We start from the raw sequence: 17,421 nt of genomic DNA, 5'->3' as shown, positions 1-17,421 counted from the left end.
GCCATTCTCTTCAACAGCGCTGCTGCGTTGCGGAATGGAAATGGCACCGTGGTTGAGTGCCAGATGAAACCTCAAGGGTTTGTGTTAAACCCCATTTGAACACGGGGCCAAAGCGTCACGGTGGCGGAACAATGCATTTCCCTGTTAGATACGTTATACAACAATGCTTGCCTTTCATGTAGAACGAGAGGGAGCAGATGGTATTATGTTTGGGCTCTCGCGTGCTCAGCCCACCGCTGACGCCAGTTGTTAGGTTTGGGTCGCGTGCGCCTGAGTACCGTACCGCTGCCACCAGTTATTACATGCGGCTCGCGGCCCCTCGGTAGCTTTAGCCTGGCAGCTCCGTGGCTCGGCGGACGGCATCAACGGTCCCGGCAAAGACGAGGCGTCGTGTAACGAAACAATCTTTACTAAAACATCATGAAGGAACGGGCAGAGAAGCTGACCGGGAGAGAATACAGTCACATCTCACACAGCTGGTGTCTATCGACGTCACAGCGACGCCTTCCAAAGTAGTCTCTGTCTCAGCGGAGTCTGCCGCTGCTTTTTATAGGCTTGCCAGTTCACAAGGAAAGGGAGAGCCCAGCATGTCCCGACAAGAGAATATGACGCGAGGTGGACTTGTCTTCGCTGGGCCGACGAAGAAAGTCCACTTGTCGAAACGTTGGCTCGACCTAGGAACTGAGGCTTCCCTCGCCCTCTACCCTTGTTCAGTGCTCTTTTATACAATGCTTGCCTTTAATATGAGTAAAGCAAATTAAAAAGCCTGTTGAATATGGGGTACGAATTAAGAGCACACGATTCCACCCTTTTTATTTTGTTTTCGCCCCAGCCGTGATAGTTTCCTGTGGCAGCTACGCCTCATCTATACACTCACCTATGAGCAAGCTGAGTGCGTATCCGAAGGGCGCCTGGCACCAGGCCAGTCCGTTCAGGTAGACAATCTCTGCGGTGCCGTTGATGTAGCCGCCTCCAACCCAGGTTGCTGAAAAGAGGCGGGGTCAGATTTCAAGATTCCCGTGTCCTCCGTGGTGTAGGCGACTCAGCATATTTCTGCACTATTCGCGGGTGCACATCGTATTTCAAAAGCAGCGAGCTCATTTATGACGGGCGCGTTACTGTAATTTTTTGTCGAAAGAAGCAATAACACGACCGCTGGTAATACGTGCTTTGGTAGTATTACCAATCGGGAATTTTGGATATTGTCTCGATGCTCACACGGCCACACAATTATTGGTGAAAGTCAAGCCGCTGCAAAAGAGTGAGCGGCTACTCACAGCCATCCGAAGTGCGCCCCATCTGTGGAACTGGGTCTAAACAATTATGCGCAGTGTTGTGGAAGCAGCGAACGCGAAGCGATGACTTTTAGCTGTTTTAATATGTTCGATATCGCACTAAATATAGGCGGGAGGACTACAGAGTGGTCTGCATTTGGTGTCGTTCCGATGCATGGGCATGTTCAGCTTTAGCACATTGCATGTTCAGATGCTTGGGCATGTTCAGCTTTAGCACATTGCATCGCATAGGCCACGACCTGCTTTGCTGGGGTATGAATGATCACAGCATGGCTTTAGATTCCATGCCTCTATTGATTTCCTTCAACAGCATGACACATCCATCTCAGTCCTATCTTGACCTTACAAACTTTTCTGCGGCAACAAAACAAAACGTGTAGGTGGTCATTACTTTTCTCTAGGTGCAACAACTCTCCATGGAGTACCGGTGAAATGACCCTCCTCTGCGAAATTACAGAACCCAGGTCCCCTGCATGTACAGCAAAACTACGAGAAACTAGTGCCTTTATTCATAAAGCAAAAATATTGGCACACCACTGCCCATCTTCTAGTGCCACCAAGTGGCCGAATGTCTTGGCGCGTGGCTGAGCGTCGTCCTCCTCTGTCTCGAGTTTCGCTTGATTAAAAAAGAAGGCAACTCGCTTGTTCTTCTGTTTGCTACGTGTGTTGGTGACATTTGGTGGAGGTGCGGGGTAGGATCCCATCTACGTTGCCCCCGAAGAAGTCAGTGACGCTGCCCATCGACGCTCAGACGCCACTCCTGTCCATAAATCGAGCCGTCGCCTCCGAGGCCTACAACCCGAGTTCGAGCCACTGACCACACCGCTGCGAACCATGACATCTACGACGGGCAGCCAGACAAGTCAGCATTCCAGCAACGCCCCACCGTACGTCCTTCTCGCACCTCGATCACCGCCATCATTCCACGGTGACCGGTTCGAGGATGTCGAAGACTGGTTGGCCACTTTTGACCGTGTGGCCGCATTCAACCAATGGGACGACGAGCGGAAGCTAATGAATGTGTACTTCGCGCTGCAAGACTCGGCCAAGACGTGGTTTGAGAACCACGAGACGTCCTTCGTCAACTGGGCCGTCTTTCGCCGTGAGTTGCTCACAACGTGCAGCTCGAGTACGCGCAAAGAAAACGCAGAGATAGCAATCCGTTCGAGGTCTCAGCAGTCAAATGAGAGCGTGGCCATGTTTGTCGAGGACATGACGCGGCTTTTCAATCGGGCCGACACTACCATGCCCGAGGCAACGAAAGTACGGCACCTCATGCGCAGGGTGAAGGAACAGTTGTTCGCTGACCTCATTCGTGACCCTTCAAGAACTGTCGCAGATTTCGCGAGGGAAGCTACGAGCATGGAACGTTCACTGCAGGAACGCTGTACCCAATACGGCCGTCAGGCAAGCGTAGCGGCCACACCCTACTGCGCGTCCGTGCCAGCAGCTAGGGACGAGGAATTGCGGGAGCTTGTGAGGAGCATCGTTCGCGAAGAACTGCAGAACCTCCACTTGAATGCACCACCTGCAGTGAATTATTCTACCGGAGACGTAATTCGTGATGAAATCCGGCGAGTGGTGCAGCCACCACCAGCACCGCAACCAGAGCCATGCATTATGACGTATAGTGATGTCCTATGTCGACCTGCCCCCGAGCCACATTCATTCCGCCCCGTTGTCAAGCCACCGCCTCGCTACCTGCGTCCCGTCGAGCAGCAACAAGATCTGCGCCCCGTCGAGCCGCAGCAAGATCAGCGTCCCGCCATCAGCAAGGCGCACTTGTGGCGCACACCCAACAGACGGCCGCTCTGTTATCACTGCGGCGAGCCTGGCCACATTCTACGCAATTGCCCATACCGGAGAATGGGCTTAAGAGGATTTCAACCGAATGCGCCTCGCCCTCGCTATGGAGAAAGGCCACAGGAGATTGAGGAATACCTGGCTGCTAACGAGATGCACCCGACATCACCGCAACGGCAGCCGCGATCGTCATCCCCGAAGCGTTCTGGGTCACCCAGTCGATACTCCCCTTCTGGGCAATTCAGAGGCACGTCCCCTCACCGGGAAAACTAAACACGGCGACCTCCGGGGGTGAGGCCGCCGCTACGGCTCAGAATAAACAGCCTCCACCCGACGATTTGACGCGACGGCCCGAGCGGCGACGACCCGATCCGACGAACTTACCGACGTGCTACGAACGCATTGTTTCCGGGGAAATTTTTGTAACCGCCGACAGTTGGGATGTGACCGCACTTGTGGATACCGGCGCCGATTTTTCCGTCATGAGCAGCCAGCTAGCAACGACACTCCGTAAGGTTCTGACGCCTTGGTCTGGGCCAATGATGCGCACTGCCGGTGGCCATGTCATGACGCCAATTGGCATGTGCATTTGCCGCATAGAGATCTGCGGTCTTTCACTGGCACCTTTGCCGTATTAAAAGACTGCTGTAAAGATCTGATTCTAGGCATGGATTTTCTGCAAGAGTATGGTGCTGTTATAGACCTTCGGGAGCAGCTCACAGTATTGTTTTCAACCAAGCGAGCCGTTGATAGCAACACGGACTTCCGGAAAACGATGTTGCGCGTCTCTGACGACCACATAACAATCCCTCCGAGAGCGAGCAAGTTCGTCACAGTCAAATGTGATCACAGCACCGACACGCGTGGCATTGCCGAAGCTAACATGTCACTGCTTCTCACTCGACAAGTTTGTGTAGCTCGGGGCCTTGTCGAACTTGTCCGTGGGCAAGCCGAAGTGTTAGTGACAAACTTCACGTGTGAACCCCAACATTTGACGGCGGACACGACGGTCGCTTATTTTGAAGAACTTGGAAAATGGACAGGCCAGTACGCTTTATCCAACACGTCAGACCTCGACAATGCGACGTCTACAGCCATTCAGACCGATTTGAACCCACACCTCTTGCCCAGTCAGAAACGCTGCATAGAGAATCTTATCAATTCGTTCCGCGATTGTTTTGCATCAACCTCCAAGGTCCGACAGACGCCACTAACGAAGCACCGAATTATAGTTGCCGACGACCAACGTCCACTATGCCAGCGTCCTTACCGGGTGTCTTCAAAAGAACGTGACGCCATCTGCCGCCAAGTAACAGAAATGCTCCAGGACGACGTTATCCAGCCGTCGACGAGCCCATGGGCTTCGCCTGTTGTCCTTGTCGCGAAGAAGGATGGAACCTTGAGGTTCTGCGTTGATTATAGACGCCTCAACAACGTCACGAAAAAGGATGTGTACCCCCTGCCGCGCATAAACGACTCCCTCGATCGCCTTCGCCATGCCACTTACTTTTCGTCACTTGACCGCCGCAGTGGATATTGGCAAATAGAGGTTGACGAGCGAGACCGTGAGAAGACCGCTTTTATTACGCCGGACGGTTTGTATGAGTTTAAAGTGCTTCCGTTTGGCCTGTGCTCGGACCCTGCCACATTTCAACGAATGATGGACACCGTACTCTCTGGCCTAAAGTGGCATTCATGCCTCGTATATCTCGACGACGTTGTAATTTTCTCGGACACGTTCGACGAGCACCTGAAACGTTTGCGCGCTGTTTTCGAGGCCATCCGATCTGCTGGTCTCTCTCTAAAGCCCGAAAAATGCCACTGCGCTTTTAATGAGCTGAAATTTCTCGGCCACATTATCAGCGCTCGAGGTGTTAGCCCAGACCCAGAAAAGACGGCCGCTGTCACTTCATTCCCCAAACCAGAAGATAAACGAAGCTTGCGTCGATTTCTCGGCTTCTGCGCGTACTACCGTCGCTTTGTTCACAATTTCTTCAAGATCGCTGAGCCTCTGACCCGCCTGACGAAAGACGCCGAACCGTTCGTTTGGGGCCCCGACCAGGAACAAGCCTTCGCGGAACTCAAGTCCCGTCTCCAATGTACACCTATACTTGGCCACTTCGACGAAGAAGCTGACACGGAACTGCACACGGATGCCAGTAACATTGGCCTCGGTGCGGTCCTTGTTCAGTGGCAGGACGGTGCAGAACGCGTCATTGCTTACGCCAGTCGCACTTTGTCCCGTTCTGAAGTTAACTATTCAACTACGGAAAAGGAGTGCCTCGCTGTTGTGTGGGCAGTCATGAAATTTCGTCCGTACTTGTACGGTCGTCCGTTTCGTGTCGTGAGCGACCATCACTCACTGTGTTGGCTGGCAAACCTGAAAGATCCATCGGGTCGGCTTGCTCGATGGAGCCTTCGGTTGCAAAAATTTGACGTTACAATCGTGCACAAGTCCGGCAAGAAACACAGTGATGCTGACTGTCTGTCCCGCGCCCCTACTCCCTGCCACACGGACGGCTGCGACGACGATACCGCTTTCCTCGGTGTTATCACGTCATCCACGTTAGCCCGAAAGCAGCGGGCCGATTCTGAACTTTTGCCCCTCATCGAATACCTCGAAGGAACCGGGTCATCTCCTGCTCAGCTCTTCAGGCGCGGACTGTCGTCATTTTGCTTGCGCGATGGTGTGCTCTACAAGAAGAACTACGGTCCAACAGAAACTGTTTATCTGCTAGTAGTACCCACCACGCTTCATGACGAAGTTCTTCGTGCCTGCCATGACGACCTTTCTTCCGGCCATCTCGGTTTTTCTCGCACATTGGCACGGATACGCCGGAAGTACTACTGGCCCAAGCTAGCTGCCGTTGTGCACCCCTACGTCTGTACCTGTCGTGAGTGCCAGCGGCGGAAGACACCGCCCATTAAACCAGCTGGCCTCCTGCAGCCTATCGATTCCCCCGAAATCCCCATTTCAACAGGTAGGCATGGACTTACTGGGCCCATTCCCGAAGTCCTCAATGGGTAACAGGTATATAGCGGTTGCCACTGACTATCTCAGCCGCTACTGTGAGACCAAGGCCATTCCCCGTGCTACCGCAGAGGAAGTTGCGCATTTCTTCATTCATAACATTGTACTCCGTCACGGCGCCCCAACAGTCGTCTTAACTGACAGGGGAACCTCGTTTACGTCGGCACTCACGAGCGAGGTCCTTCGACTCAGTGGCACCACCCACCGCAAAACAACTGCCTATCATCCTCAAACTAATGGACAAACTGAGCGGCTTAACAAGACAATTGGCGACATGATTTCTATGTATGTAGACGAGGATCATGGGAACTGGGACCGAATTCTGCCGTACATCACGTTCGCATACAACACTGCGCTTCAGGAAACCACACGCTTCACTCCATTTCATTTGGTTCATGGACGCGAACCTTTGACTATGCTGGATGCCATGCTTCTTCCGGATTCTGCTCCCTCCACTGTCGTGGAGGCTGACCAATTTATTCGTGACGCAGAAGCCGCACGCCAACTTGCCCGACAGCGAATTCGGCACCAACAATTACACGACGCCCAGCGCTACAACCTGCGACACCGAGAGGTGACTAACACACCCGGCGACCAAGTCTGGGTATGGAGCCCAATACAGTTGCGAGAGCGCTCTGAAAAGCTTCTGCGCCGTTACTTTGGACCCTACGAAGTGCTCCGTCGCCTCAGCGCGGTGAACTACGAGGTGTTACCACAAGGCACTGTCCGCTCCTCTCGGCATCCGAAGTCTGAAATAGTTCACGTCGCCAGAATGAAGCCTACGGTCGTTAAACAATTTTACGGTCCAAACCAGAGCCAGAGACTCCCGTATAACTTGCCCCGCTTTTCTATTGTTCCCTTACGTTTGCGGCATCGGGTCGATGCCTCTTAGAAGGGGGGCAATGACACACCGCTGCCCATCTTCTAGTGCCACCAAGTGGCCGAATGTCCTGGCGCGTGGCTGAGCGTCGTCCTCCTCTGTCTCGAGTTTCGCGTGATTAAAAAAGAAGGCAGCTCGCTTGTTCTTCTGTTTGCTACGTGTGTTGGTGACAATATTAACGCTACAAAAAGCTAAGAACAGAGGCACATTCGCAGCCCCTGCGCCTCGCTGAAAGTCACCCACACGGTGGCCTCTAACGCAGCCCACCAATATGAGGAGCCACACTTACCCTCAACGCAAGCGGGCGAAATCGCAGGCAGTAGTTAATTGGCTGTGTGGGCTTAAGCTAATTTGCTAGCATTTACCGTGATAGTTTTAAAGGCCCTGTTCCGCAGAAAATACGGCGTTGCAACGGAAAAATAAAAAACATGGCAGTGGCAGATGGTGGTTCACAAGTGACATAGCCGAGCACTGATTGCTCGGGGTGTTGTATAACGAGACCAGACCTTAGCTACCCCAAAGTTGCGAGGAGCTACCAACTCAGGTTGCCATCTCAGTGGGAGGGCGACATTTATTTATTTTATTTATTTACAAATGCTGCAAACCATTTCGACCCAAGCAGGAGTGGCACAATACACGAAAACTGGCTGCCAGCTTGATACACGAGACGCATTGCTCAAAACTAAAAAACACGCAAACCATGCAAAAAGTCTTAGATAAAAGCCATGGTTAATGATTGACGATCAGAATACAAACTAGCAAAATTACATGAGACATCTTCAAACTGGTCTGTAAAATTATTTGATTAAGTTATTTTTGCCGGCAAGGAATTCCAGTCTGCAATGGTTCTTGGAAAAAAACTGTGTTAGAATGCTTCCGTGAGCGAAAAAATAGGAAATTGGGAATTACTGTGGCCATGTCTGGCTCTTCGCGCTGTAAATTGCTTTATGCAATTACGTGAATCTATACTTACCCTACCTGTAAGAAGTTTGTGCAACAATATTAACCTGTTAACTCTCCTACGAGCCTGTAATAGAGGGACACCGCATTGCTTCATCAGACGTAATGGGTAATCTAGTCATTTGTATTTGCTAAATACAAAACGAATAGCTTTTCTCTGTATACGCTCCAACTGAATTATGTCTTTTTTGTTATGAGGACCCCAAATAGGAATGAGGCTTCCAAAGCTCTGGGACGCCGATTCTGGCACGATATACTCGCAGGCCTTGAAGACACGCTGGTACGGCTGTGTTACAGCATGGAATCTTCTCTATGTCGGATGCTCCCTGGATAACGTGGTAGTTCATGACTGTTTTTTTTTTGATAAAAATACGTGAGATAGTAGGAGCCCAGATTAGGGGATTGGTAATTAAGCCCCTATAAGGCTTAAACGTGGAGGCTAACCAGGAGGGTTCTACTTAAGTTGAGGACAACGCAGAGGGCTATGGAACGAAAAATGGTCGGGGGAACACTAAGAAATAGGACGCGTGCAGATTGGGTCAGAGAAATAACTCAAGTTACTGACATTCTAGTGGAAATAAGAAGAAGAAATGGGCATGCGTAGGAGATGTAGTGCGAAGAGAGGAAAAACGATGGTCGCTTAGGACGTAACAAACTGTATTCCAAGGGAAGGAAAGCATAGCAAGGGGCGGCAGAAGGTTAGGTGGGCGGATGAGGTTAAGAAGTTCGCAGGGGTTAAGTGGATGCAGCTAGCATAAAACCGGGTTAATTGGAGAAATATGGGAGAGACATTCGCCCTGCAGTGGGTATATTCAGGCTAATGATGATGATGATAATGAATTAACCGAACAGAAACTGACTGAACATTCACGAACAAGTTGCCGCAAGGGGAGCCAAAGACGGGAACCATTAACGTCATCACGTCATACCATTAAAGGTGAGGTTCCTGCAGTAATTCCATAGAGCGCTTAAATTTATGACGAACTCCAGGAAAGTAACCCATGACGTACAAAATTTTGTGGCCATTCGAGCGCTGCTTTCTTAAGGAGTGCAACGCTAGATCACAACTTTACAACTCCTCTTGCAGATACTCATTCATGTGCACACATTTCGCTATACTCGCCCAATCACTACAGCCTTAATTTGAGCATCTGTTCTCACTTATGTTCATTATGTGAATATGAGCCTAAGAATACGAGCCTCCCCAACGGAAATATTAGGATGAGGGTCGGGGTAGAGCTCGCGGTCTAATATTTCACAATTCCCCAATAATGAATGATCTGCTGCTTAGTGCTGTTCACATAAAAATTGGCAGTGACTTAGCTCTGCTATGCCTGGATATACATAGTGTAAAGCGTAAAGCGCCTGCGGAAGGGTACTCTGGAAAAATTCAGTCTTCCGGGCCTCTCTCGCGGCCTCACGTTTACAGCACTTACCTGCATCCTGCATGGCGCTTGCCATGCGGGAGCCTTGTGAAGACTTGTGAAGAAGTGGAGGACTCACCGGTCATGGTGAACACGCCAACGAAGAGGCCAATGTTCCTCCCGGCGAGCATGATATTGGACTGTTCTCCTAGGCTGAGGGATGCGGTGCCACGGCGCGGTGCGTTCGTCTTTCGGCCAGCCCAGATGCCCACCACCAGAATGAGGACGTAGAAGAATATGATGGCCAGCAAGCCCGGTATGTTGATGGCCATTGCTACAGTTTGGAGAGGGACGCACTGTACAGACGGGCAGGCCGAGGAGCAGCGGAGATCGTGACCTGTGAGGTGGGCTACAGAGGATTAATATGGCGGACGGCAAGCTCAGTCGCTCGCATGCGCTTTTCTTCTTCTACCTTGATAAATGGCACATACCCATGAAGGGGGATCGATAGGGTTCAGTGTGGACTGCCAAATGTACTAGAGGCATTGAATAAGCGTAATAAATCAATCATCGACTAAAAAAAAACCTAGGATTTAACACAATTATTTGAATGAAAGCAAAAAAAAATAGAGTGCAAAGTTTTTGAAGTTTGTGATTTTGAAATGCAATTAGCAAGGAAATTTGTCCGTTGCTGTGATGTAGTTATGTAAATAATGACGAATTTGTGGCAACGCAAATCCTTTCGCACTCGCACCGAAGAAGAGAAGCAAGACCGACAAAGTAAATCCCAATTGTGCTATTGCAATTTCTAAATGTAGCCTTCTCCGATATGAAAACCTTCGGCAAGCGAGAAGTAAATGCTTGGTAGTTTCAATCTCATCGCAAGCCTCACGGAGATTTGTGTAACTGGACCCGCATCTTCATAAGTAAAGATTTAGACAGGGGATCCTGCATCGCCTAACTGTCAGCGTTAGCTCTCACTGCCGTGATTTACGTCAACGAACTCTCCATGAGTACATGAGACGTTGATAGTCTACTGTAGATAACAAGGGATTATTGCTTGAGGTGGTTGTGTATTGATAGCACTGAAAACGAGACTTTACAAAAATGACATCGGCGATGGTGCGTAGAACAGGTGCATCAAGAGTTCATTTAGCCAAGACGTCTGTCGCTTCATTCTAAAAAAAGTAATGACCATAGTGACCAAGGACCCAGATGAAGCGTATTTCTTTCACCTATCCCGGTACGAAATGCTTTAGTGAGCGGCTCAAAAGAGCATCCAGTCCGGACTCCTAGTGACAAAACAGAGACAGTCTGATAGCAAAATTATTTTTGATTGATTGCAGGGAACGTTTAAAAGTACAAGCCCAATTGCCTAAACTCTGGCAAAAAAATCGGCGTGGAATCCGGGACGCGCAATGAAAAACTCCGGGAAAGAGACTCTGAAAAAATTCCGGTCGCTCCCTTCTGTGCTGCCGCAGACTCATCAGTGATGATTATAGTGCGATCCGGGAATTTTCAAGGCAATCAGATAGGAGATTGGATATTAAACTTTAAGGTAAGTGCTTCACAATAATGGTATATTGAATCAAAATTTATATCCTTATTGGATATTGTAAAAAATGACAGAACTGCAGAATCTGCATTCAAGTAATGCGCAAGCACGGGTGTTGCTGTTGGTTGCTTCTGGTTGCTTCTAGTTGCTTAATTCATTTCTTGTTTACCCATTTTAGTCTTTGGTGCTTTCAAATTGCACGCCAATTCCTTCCTATGCCCTTTTTCGGCTCTACTGATTGATTGATTGATTGATTGATTGATTGATTGATTGATTGATTGATTAAAACTTTATTTTCCACCAATTTAGGAAGCCCCCTACTCCGCGCTCCTGGCACGCAGGCCTGAGGTACGGGGCTAGAACCTTCGCGACTAAGGACTGGCGAATATACATTGGTTATTCGCGGCCTCAGCCGCCAGGCGGACGGCTTTTTGCTGGTCAGCGGGGACGTTGCTTCGGAGCAGGGTTACCCAGGCTTCTCTACTTTTATTGTTGTCCCTAGCGCCCGCGGAGATTAGGGCATTCCCAAAGTATATGGTCGAGGGCCCCCTCGCTTCGCAGGCTTTACATTGATCATTTTTCTCTCATCTATCTGGGTGTGAAACAACCAGACAGGGTTCGGGAAATTTCCGGCTTGTAATCGCCGCCAGGCTATGGCCTCTTTATTATTTAAACTAGGATCCCGTGGCGGCATCAGACGTCTTCCTAATCTATAATTTTCGATTATTTCTGTATAGGTTTGCAAACGTTCGTCCATCGCCTGGCAGTCGGGCGGCTCCGCGTTTGCCCGGAAGTAAAGATCTCGGGCTAAATCATCGGCCGCCTCGTTGCCGGGGACGGACGTGTGTGCTGGAACCCAAATTAGGATGATTTTGCGACTGATTTTAGCTGCAGCTGTTAGAATTCGGGCGGCTTCTTGCGAGACCCTGCCTTTTCCGATATTCCAGAGAGCAGTTTTACTGTCGCTAACGATGAATCTAGCCTTCGTTCCGACGCAAGCGAGCGCTATTGCGACCTCTTCAGCCGTGTCTATGTTTCTGCTTCGGATGGTGGCGGAGACGAATGGTGCGCCTCTACCATCGACTACCGCGGCGACTGCCGCCCCTGATCGGTCGCTTGCAGCGTCTACGTAGGCAACTTCTTTTACTCTGAATTCTTTTGTTCTTTTAACGTGCTTCTGCTCTCTTCTCCCGTCTCTCCTTGTGGTATTCTGGGTGCATGTTGCAGGGGAGAGGACGGACAATGATGTTCTCGCGTCATTGTGGCGGTAGGGCAATCTTGTCGGCTGTGCCCCTATCTATTTTTCGACCCACCCATTCTAAGATGGTTCGACCCGTGCTCGACCTACTTCATCTCTCATGGTGGGCGATTCTCACCGCTTCAGCAAGTTCCGTCCAGCTATTATGCACTCCCATTTCTATCAGGCGTTCCGTAGAAGAGGAGATGGGTAGACCCAGCGCCCCCTAGACGCAACGCCTGATGAGTGCGTCTATCTTATCTTTTTCATTGGTACTGATGTTGAGGAACGGTGTGGCATGGCATATTCGACTTATTATGTACACCTGCATCAGTCTCAAGACGCTTCTCTCTTTGAGGCCTCTGCCTCTGAATGCAATCCTCCTAAATATCCCTGTTACTTGCGTGGCGTAGGTAGTGTTTTTTTTTTTATCGTTCCATCGTTATACCCATCCTCTTGAATAAAAAGTCCGAGAATTCTGATTTGCTGGACTTTTAGTACGGCTTTGCCGTCGACCTTAATTTCTACGTTAAAGTCTCCCTTGTACCTCATTGATTTTGGATTATATATGAAAAATTCGGATTTTTGCGGAGAGCACGCAAGGTCCCTTTCGGCCGCGTAGGACACAATGGTGTCCACCGCCACCTGTAGGCGTTCCTCTATGCTGCCATCGCTGCCATTGTTCATCCAGAGATTAACGTCGTCCGCGTAAATGCTGAACTTTAGATCTTTTATGACTTTAAGAGCGGCGGGAAGGCCTCTCATCACCACGGTTGCGGGACGTCACATCCTTGACATCACATTAATTCGCTTCTTCTTTACCCATTTTAGTCTTTGGTACTTTCAAATTCGGCGTCAATCTCTTCTTATGCCCTTTTTTGGCTCTACTTTCGGTTGCGTGACGTCACATCCTTGACTTCACCCCTACTCCGAGGGCGCACGACTCCCCGTCTTCCCCGGCACGCATGGCGGAGGCGGGGAAGAGGACGCCCATTTCTGATAGAAATAAAAGTTGTCCAACCAACCAATCACCCTTATTGACTGACTGAAATATTTTAGTCGTTGTTACTTTCAAATTGTGCGCCAATCCCTTCCTATGCCCTCTTTTTTGGCTTGACTTCAAGTTGCTTGACGTAACATCCTTGACGTCCCCTTAATTGACTGATTTAAATAACTATTTAGTATTTGATACATCTTGACGTCACCCTAATTGACTGACTTAATTAACTATTTTAGTATTCGATACATCCAAATGTGGCGCCAAGTCATTGGCTAATGAGACCATTTTCGCCATTACTTTCGCATTTTTTGCCTCAGCTTATTCACCTAAATAACTTATTGGTCTAAATATTTTAGTCACAACATTACGTCACCCTCTATCGATTGACACCACTCATTAACCTCTACGACTTCTCAATTACTCACAACTGCTGCGGACACGATTTTGCTGACGTGGTCTGCGGACAGAAATATGTACACATAACGAAGTAATGGTTTCGTATTAATAAATAGGACATATAGAACAGAGGTCCACCCTACGTTTACTAAAATACTCTGCGTAAAAACAACCTGAGGCATGCAGAACATTGGCCACTGATGAGTCAGAAAGAGGGCCGGATTGGACAAAAGAATAGGTATAGCAACATCAGGAGTAGCCTCAAATGACCGCAAGAATGATCTCACAGTTAGAAGGCGGAAGCGATAGTTAAGGTCTGGAGTACGAGACTCCAAGTACAGAACAGCGGTGTAGACTGATTGTGGGAGACATTGGCAGGGGCGCAGCGCACGTCGCTCTAAAAGCAGCAAAGGATGCAACTTATATTTAGGAGAACCAGAAAATAGAATGGAGCCAAATTGCAGAATCGGTCTACATAGGCTTCTACACAAATATAAGAGTGTCTCGGCGTATTCCAAATTTCCTGTTTTGTTGTTACTTAAGCGTATGAGCCTATCAAGTGCACGCCCACCTTTCTGAACATTAGTCTTGATGTGCGACCTCCAATTCATACTAGCATTATAGGTACCTAGCTAAATGCCGCACAGATTCCACATTTAACATTCTAGAAGGTAGACAACTTTGTCTGCCTTCTAGAATGCTCCTTTATTCCTAAACGGAACATTACAGAGACAGGGCAATCATCATAAGGCTTCATGGTCGTCGGGCAGACAAAAGCAAAACCCTCCAGAGAGCAGCTTTCCAGTATTTTAATACTAGAGACCATAAATTCGAAGAAATTAAAATATATGTTCTCCAGTGAGGGTTTAAATATTCAATGGATAGAAAATATAGAGAGGCATATCTAATCCATATATTTAGGACATTACAAGCAGCAGGAATAAACATGTCTAAAAAGCGTTGAAATATCTGAAATATATTTTTCTGCGCCATAATTAGTCGCGAAAACAATCCCATATAGCGTTATTTGTACAGTTTATCCACAGCACGTGTACACTCTATTCCCTCCGCAATAGCATAGGATACGCGTTTCTCCAAGCTCGTTTCCTTCTTATCGCTTACTACCTTAGTTGGCCCTTGAACCTTTTTTTTAACTGACAAGTCTGGTTCGCTACCTTGTTATTATATTTGTTTGTCCCCTCTCCCCCCCCCCCCCTACCTTTGCGGAATGCTTTTCAGAATTATTTCCCTGCAAATGTATTCATTATCAGGACTCTGGAATACCTGTCCCTTTTCATGAAAGGTGTGTCTTCACCGAACCTACTTTAGGTGCTGACTAATCATCCACCTCGCACTGTAGCTTTTACTGCTGCTGCCGATTTTTTATTATTTTTCAGGACATAAGATTACCGCTTCCAATCTGAGAAATATACACTGAAGAAACATTTTTCACTCCTTGACCAACTTTCTTCTCACCCACCCTCTTCCCTCCCCAGCTTTTCTTCTTCGGAAGCAACAGCGTATTTAAACCCCTGCCAGTGGTGATCGCTTTGCCGAGACGATCGCAGACAAGACCACTTATCGAGACGCTGGCTCAACCTGCGAGCTGAGGCTTCTCCCCTCTACCCCTGTTCAGTGGTCTTAGTGTCCTGGGACTCGAAATACTTTTTGAGCACTTCTGCTTTTTTCCCTCCTTTCCGCGTTGTATATAGGGTGCACGTTTGGAGGAAGGGGGAGATAAGTTATCTGGATATATCCGTGGAATGCTCGACTTCTGTTGCATACCTCTGTCTGTCGGCAGGTCTACCATATTGAGAATGGCTCTTCCTGTAGTTGCCTGGCTTAGCCTTTCGAGTTGTGACACTTTGATTGTATCTGCTGTTTTTCCACACCTCGCTCACCTCCCACTTTCTGCTCCACCCATCCCGGGACCTCTTCCATACCGTTCCGAGGACCTTGCCCTCCAGCATGGCCAGGCAACCCCCGCGCCTTAATCTCTGGCAGTGGAATCTGTCGGGGGTTCCGTGGCAAACGAAGCACCCTACAGCTCCACCTCCAGAACATCTCTCCCGACGTTGTCCCTTCCTTTCTAGTACTCCAGAAACCTCTAACTTTCTTGAAGCTGCGCGACTACGCCTCATTTTATCCTTCTTCTGACACCCACCCAAACGTTGCCACCCTAGTACACTGCAACCTTGCTGCCGTGCTGCACCAGCTGCAAATTTCGGACTGTCCCCACCTCCCATTCGAAATCCTTCCCCGCCGTCGCGCTGAGGCAAGCTTATTTGTTCTCAGTGTGTAGAGTCCTCCAAAAGCCCCCCTCAGCCCTTCTCCTCCTCGTCCTTCGTAAAGCGCTCTCTTGCGCTGTCTGCAAAACTTTAGTTGTTTTAGGCGACTTCTGTGCCCCCCATAACAGCTGGGATTATTCCCAAAACAACTGTAAGGGCAACTTCCTCTTTACTTTCATCCAGAACGAGTGTATTTCGGTACTATGACTTAGCTCGCCCACCAAGATCGGATCTAGCGTCCAACGAGACGTCCATCCAGACCTTTCCCTCGCCAAAAACGCTTCCGACCTGACCTGGACTAATACAGGGGTCTCTCTTGGTAGCGATCACCATATTACGTACCACATTACCACTCCCCTCCCTTACTCGCAACTTTAATAATCTGACGCAAGTAATTGACTGGGATCGCTTTCGCTTCACTAGTCTTTCTACTCCTCTGCTCCTATCACCGACCTCTCTGCCTGGACTAAGCCTTCTGGCGGTCATCCGCACGGCCACATCCACGCTCCCTGCAGCACCACACTGCACTACTGCAGACAGCCATTTGCTGCACCTTTGGGAGGCCTATCACGAAGTTCACCGCCGCTGGCGGGCCCAGAAACACAATCGCCGCCTGCTTCTCCGTTTGGCCCAGCTAGCATCGGATATGGAGGAACACTGCTCTTCCCTTCCTCGGCAACAGTGGGGCCACACCTGCGACCGCATGGCAGGCAACCTGGGCACGTGGTCACTTCTCAGGCTGCTGCTAGACCCCAGACACACCGAAACGTTTCAGCGCAAAAATATCTCCTGTCTCCTTCACTCGTCCCCACTCACCGATATAGTTTCTGAAAGCCTTCCGAAACAGCTACCTCTGCACCGACCCACCTACACCTCTTCCCGCTTACATCCCCCAATCCCAACCGTGATGCAGAGATCTCCCTGAGGGAGGTACGTGCGGCGCTACGCTCCGCCCCACCTCTGCCCCTGGTACAGACCGCGTCACTAACAAACCACTCCGCAACCTAGATACCCCCTCACTAGAAGCCCTGACTGATCTTTTCAATGCACACTGGAAAGATTGCACCCTTCTGTCCTCCAGGACACATCCACGTGTTTCTTTCATCCCAACCTCCGCCCCACCTCTCTCACCTCCTGTCTCGACAAGCCGGGCAAGCTGTTAGAGCATGTGATCCTGTCCCGCCTCCAAACCTACCTTGATGACCATGGCTTGTATCCGGGCTCCACGTTCGGCTTTCGCCCAGAGCTGTCAACTCAGGATATGTCAAGCTCCAGCTTTGCGAGGATGGTCTACATCCCTCCAACCACAAGCGCACTCGAGCTGTATGTGCGCTGGATCTTACTAAAGTACTCGGCAATGTACACCACACCGCCATTCTGGACGCTTTCTCATCTCTCCATGTCGGATCCAGTGTCCATGCTTACATCACCGTTTTCCTTCCCCAGCGCACAGCCGAAATTTCATACGGCCTACTTGCTCCCACAATTCCTTCTCTCTTGGCAACAAGGATACCTCTCAAGGTTCTGTCTTGTCCCCTCCAATTTTTAACATCACCCTTTTTCCACTGGCACATGCTCTATGCAATATCCCATCCCTGTCGCATGCATTCTA

At 49.5% G+C, this 17,421-nt stretch overlaps 1 protein-coding gene across 1 annotated transcript in view; it reads right to left on the bottom strand.

Annotated features, from left to right (window-relative positions):
- LOC146192197 (high-affinity choline transporter 1-like) overlaps positions 1 to 9,665 on the bottom strand; it is a 41,499-nt gene extending 31,834 nt beyond the window's left edge. Inside the window, exons 1-2 of the mRNA XM_084600424.1 lie at positions 9,473 to 9,665; positions 878 to 985 (exon numbers count right to left, since the gene is read on the bottom strand). Coding sequence (XP_084456550.1) covers positions 878 to 985; positions 9,473 to 9,665 — 301 coding nt within the window. The remainder of the gene's footprint in view (positions 1 to 877; positions 986 to 9,472) is intronic.
- Positions 9,666 to 17,421: the final 7,756 nt, after the last annotated feature.

The sequence above is a fragment of the Amblyomma maculatum genome, chromosome 4, assembly GCF_055883805.1.
Source record: "Amblyomma maculatum isolate TAMU_Amacu chromosome 4, ASM5588380v1, whole genome shotgun sequence".
In the NCBI taxonomy this organism is placed as follows: Eukaryota; Metazoa; Arthropoda; class Arachnida; order Ixodida; family Ixodidae; genus Amblyomma; species Amblyomma maculatum.
Note: the sequence above shows the minus strand (reverse complement) of the source record. Positions and strands in the feature narration are given on the sequence as shown.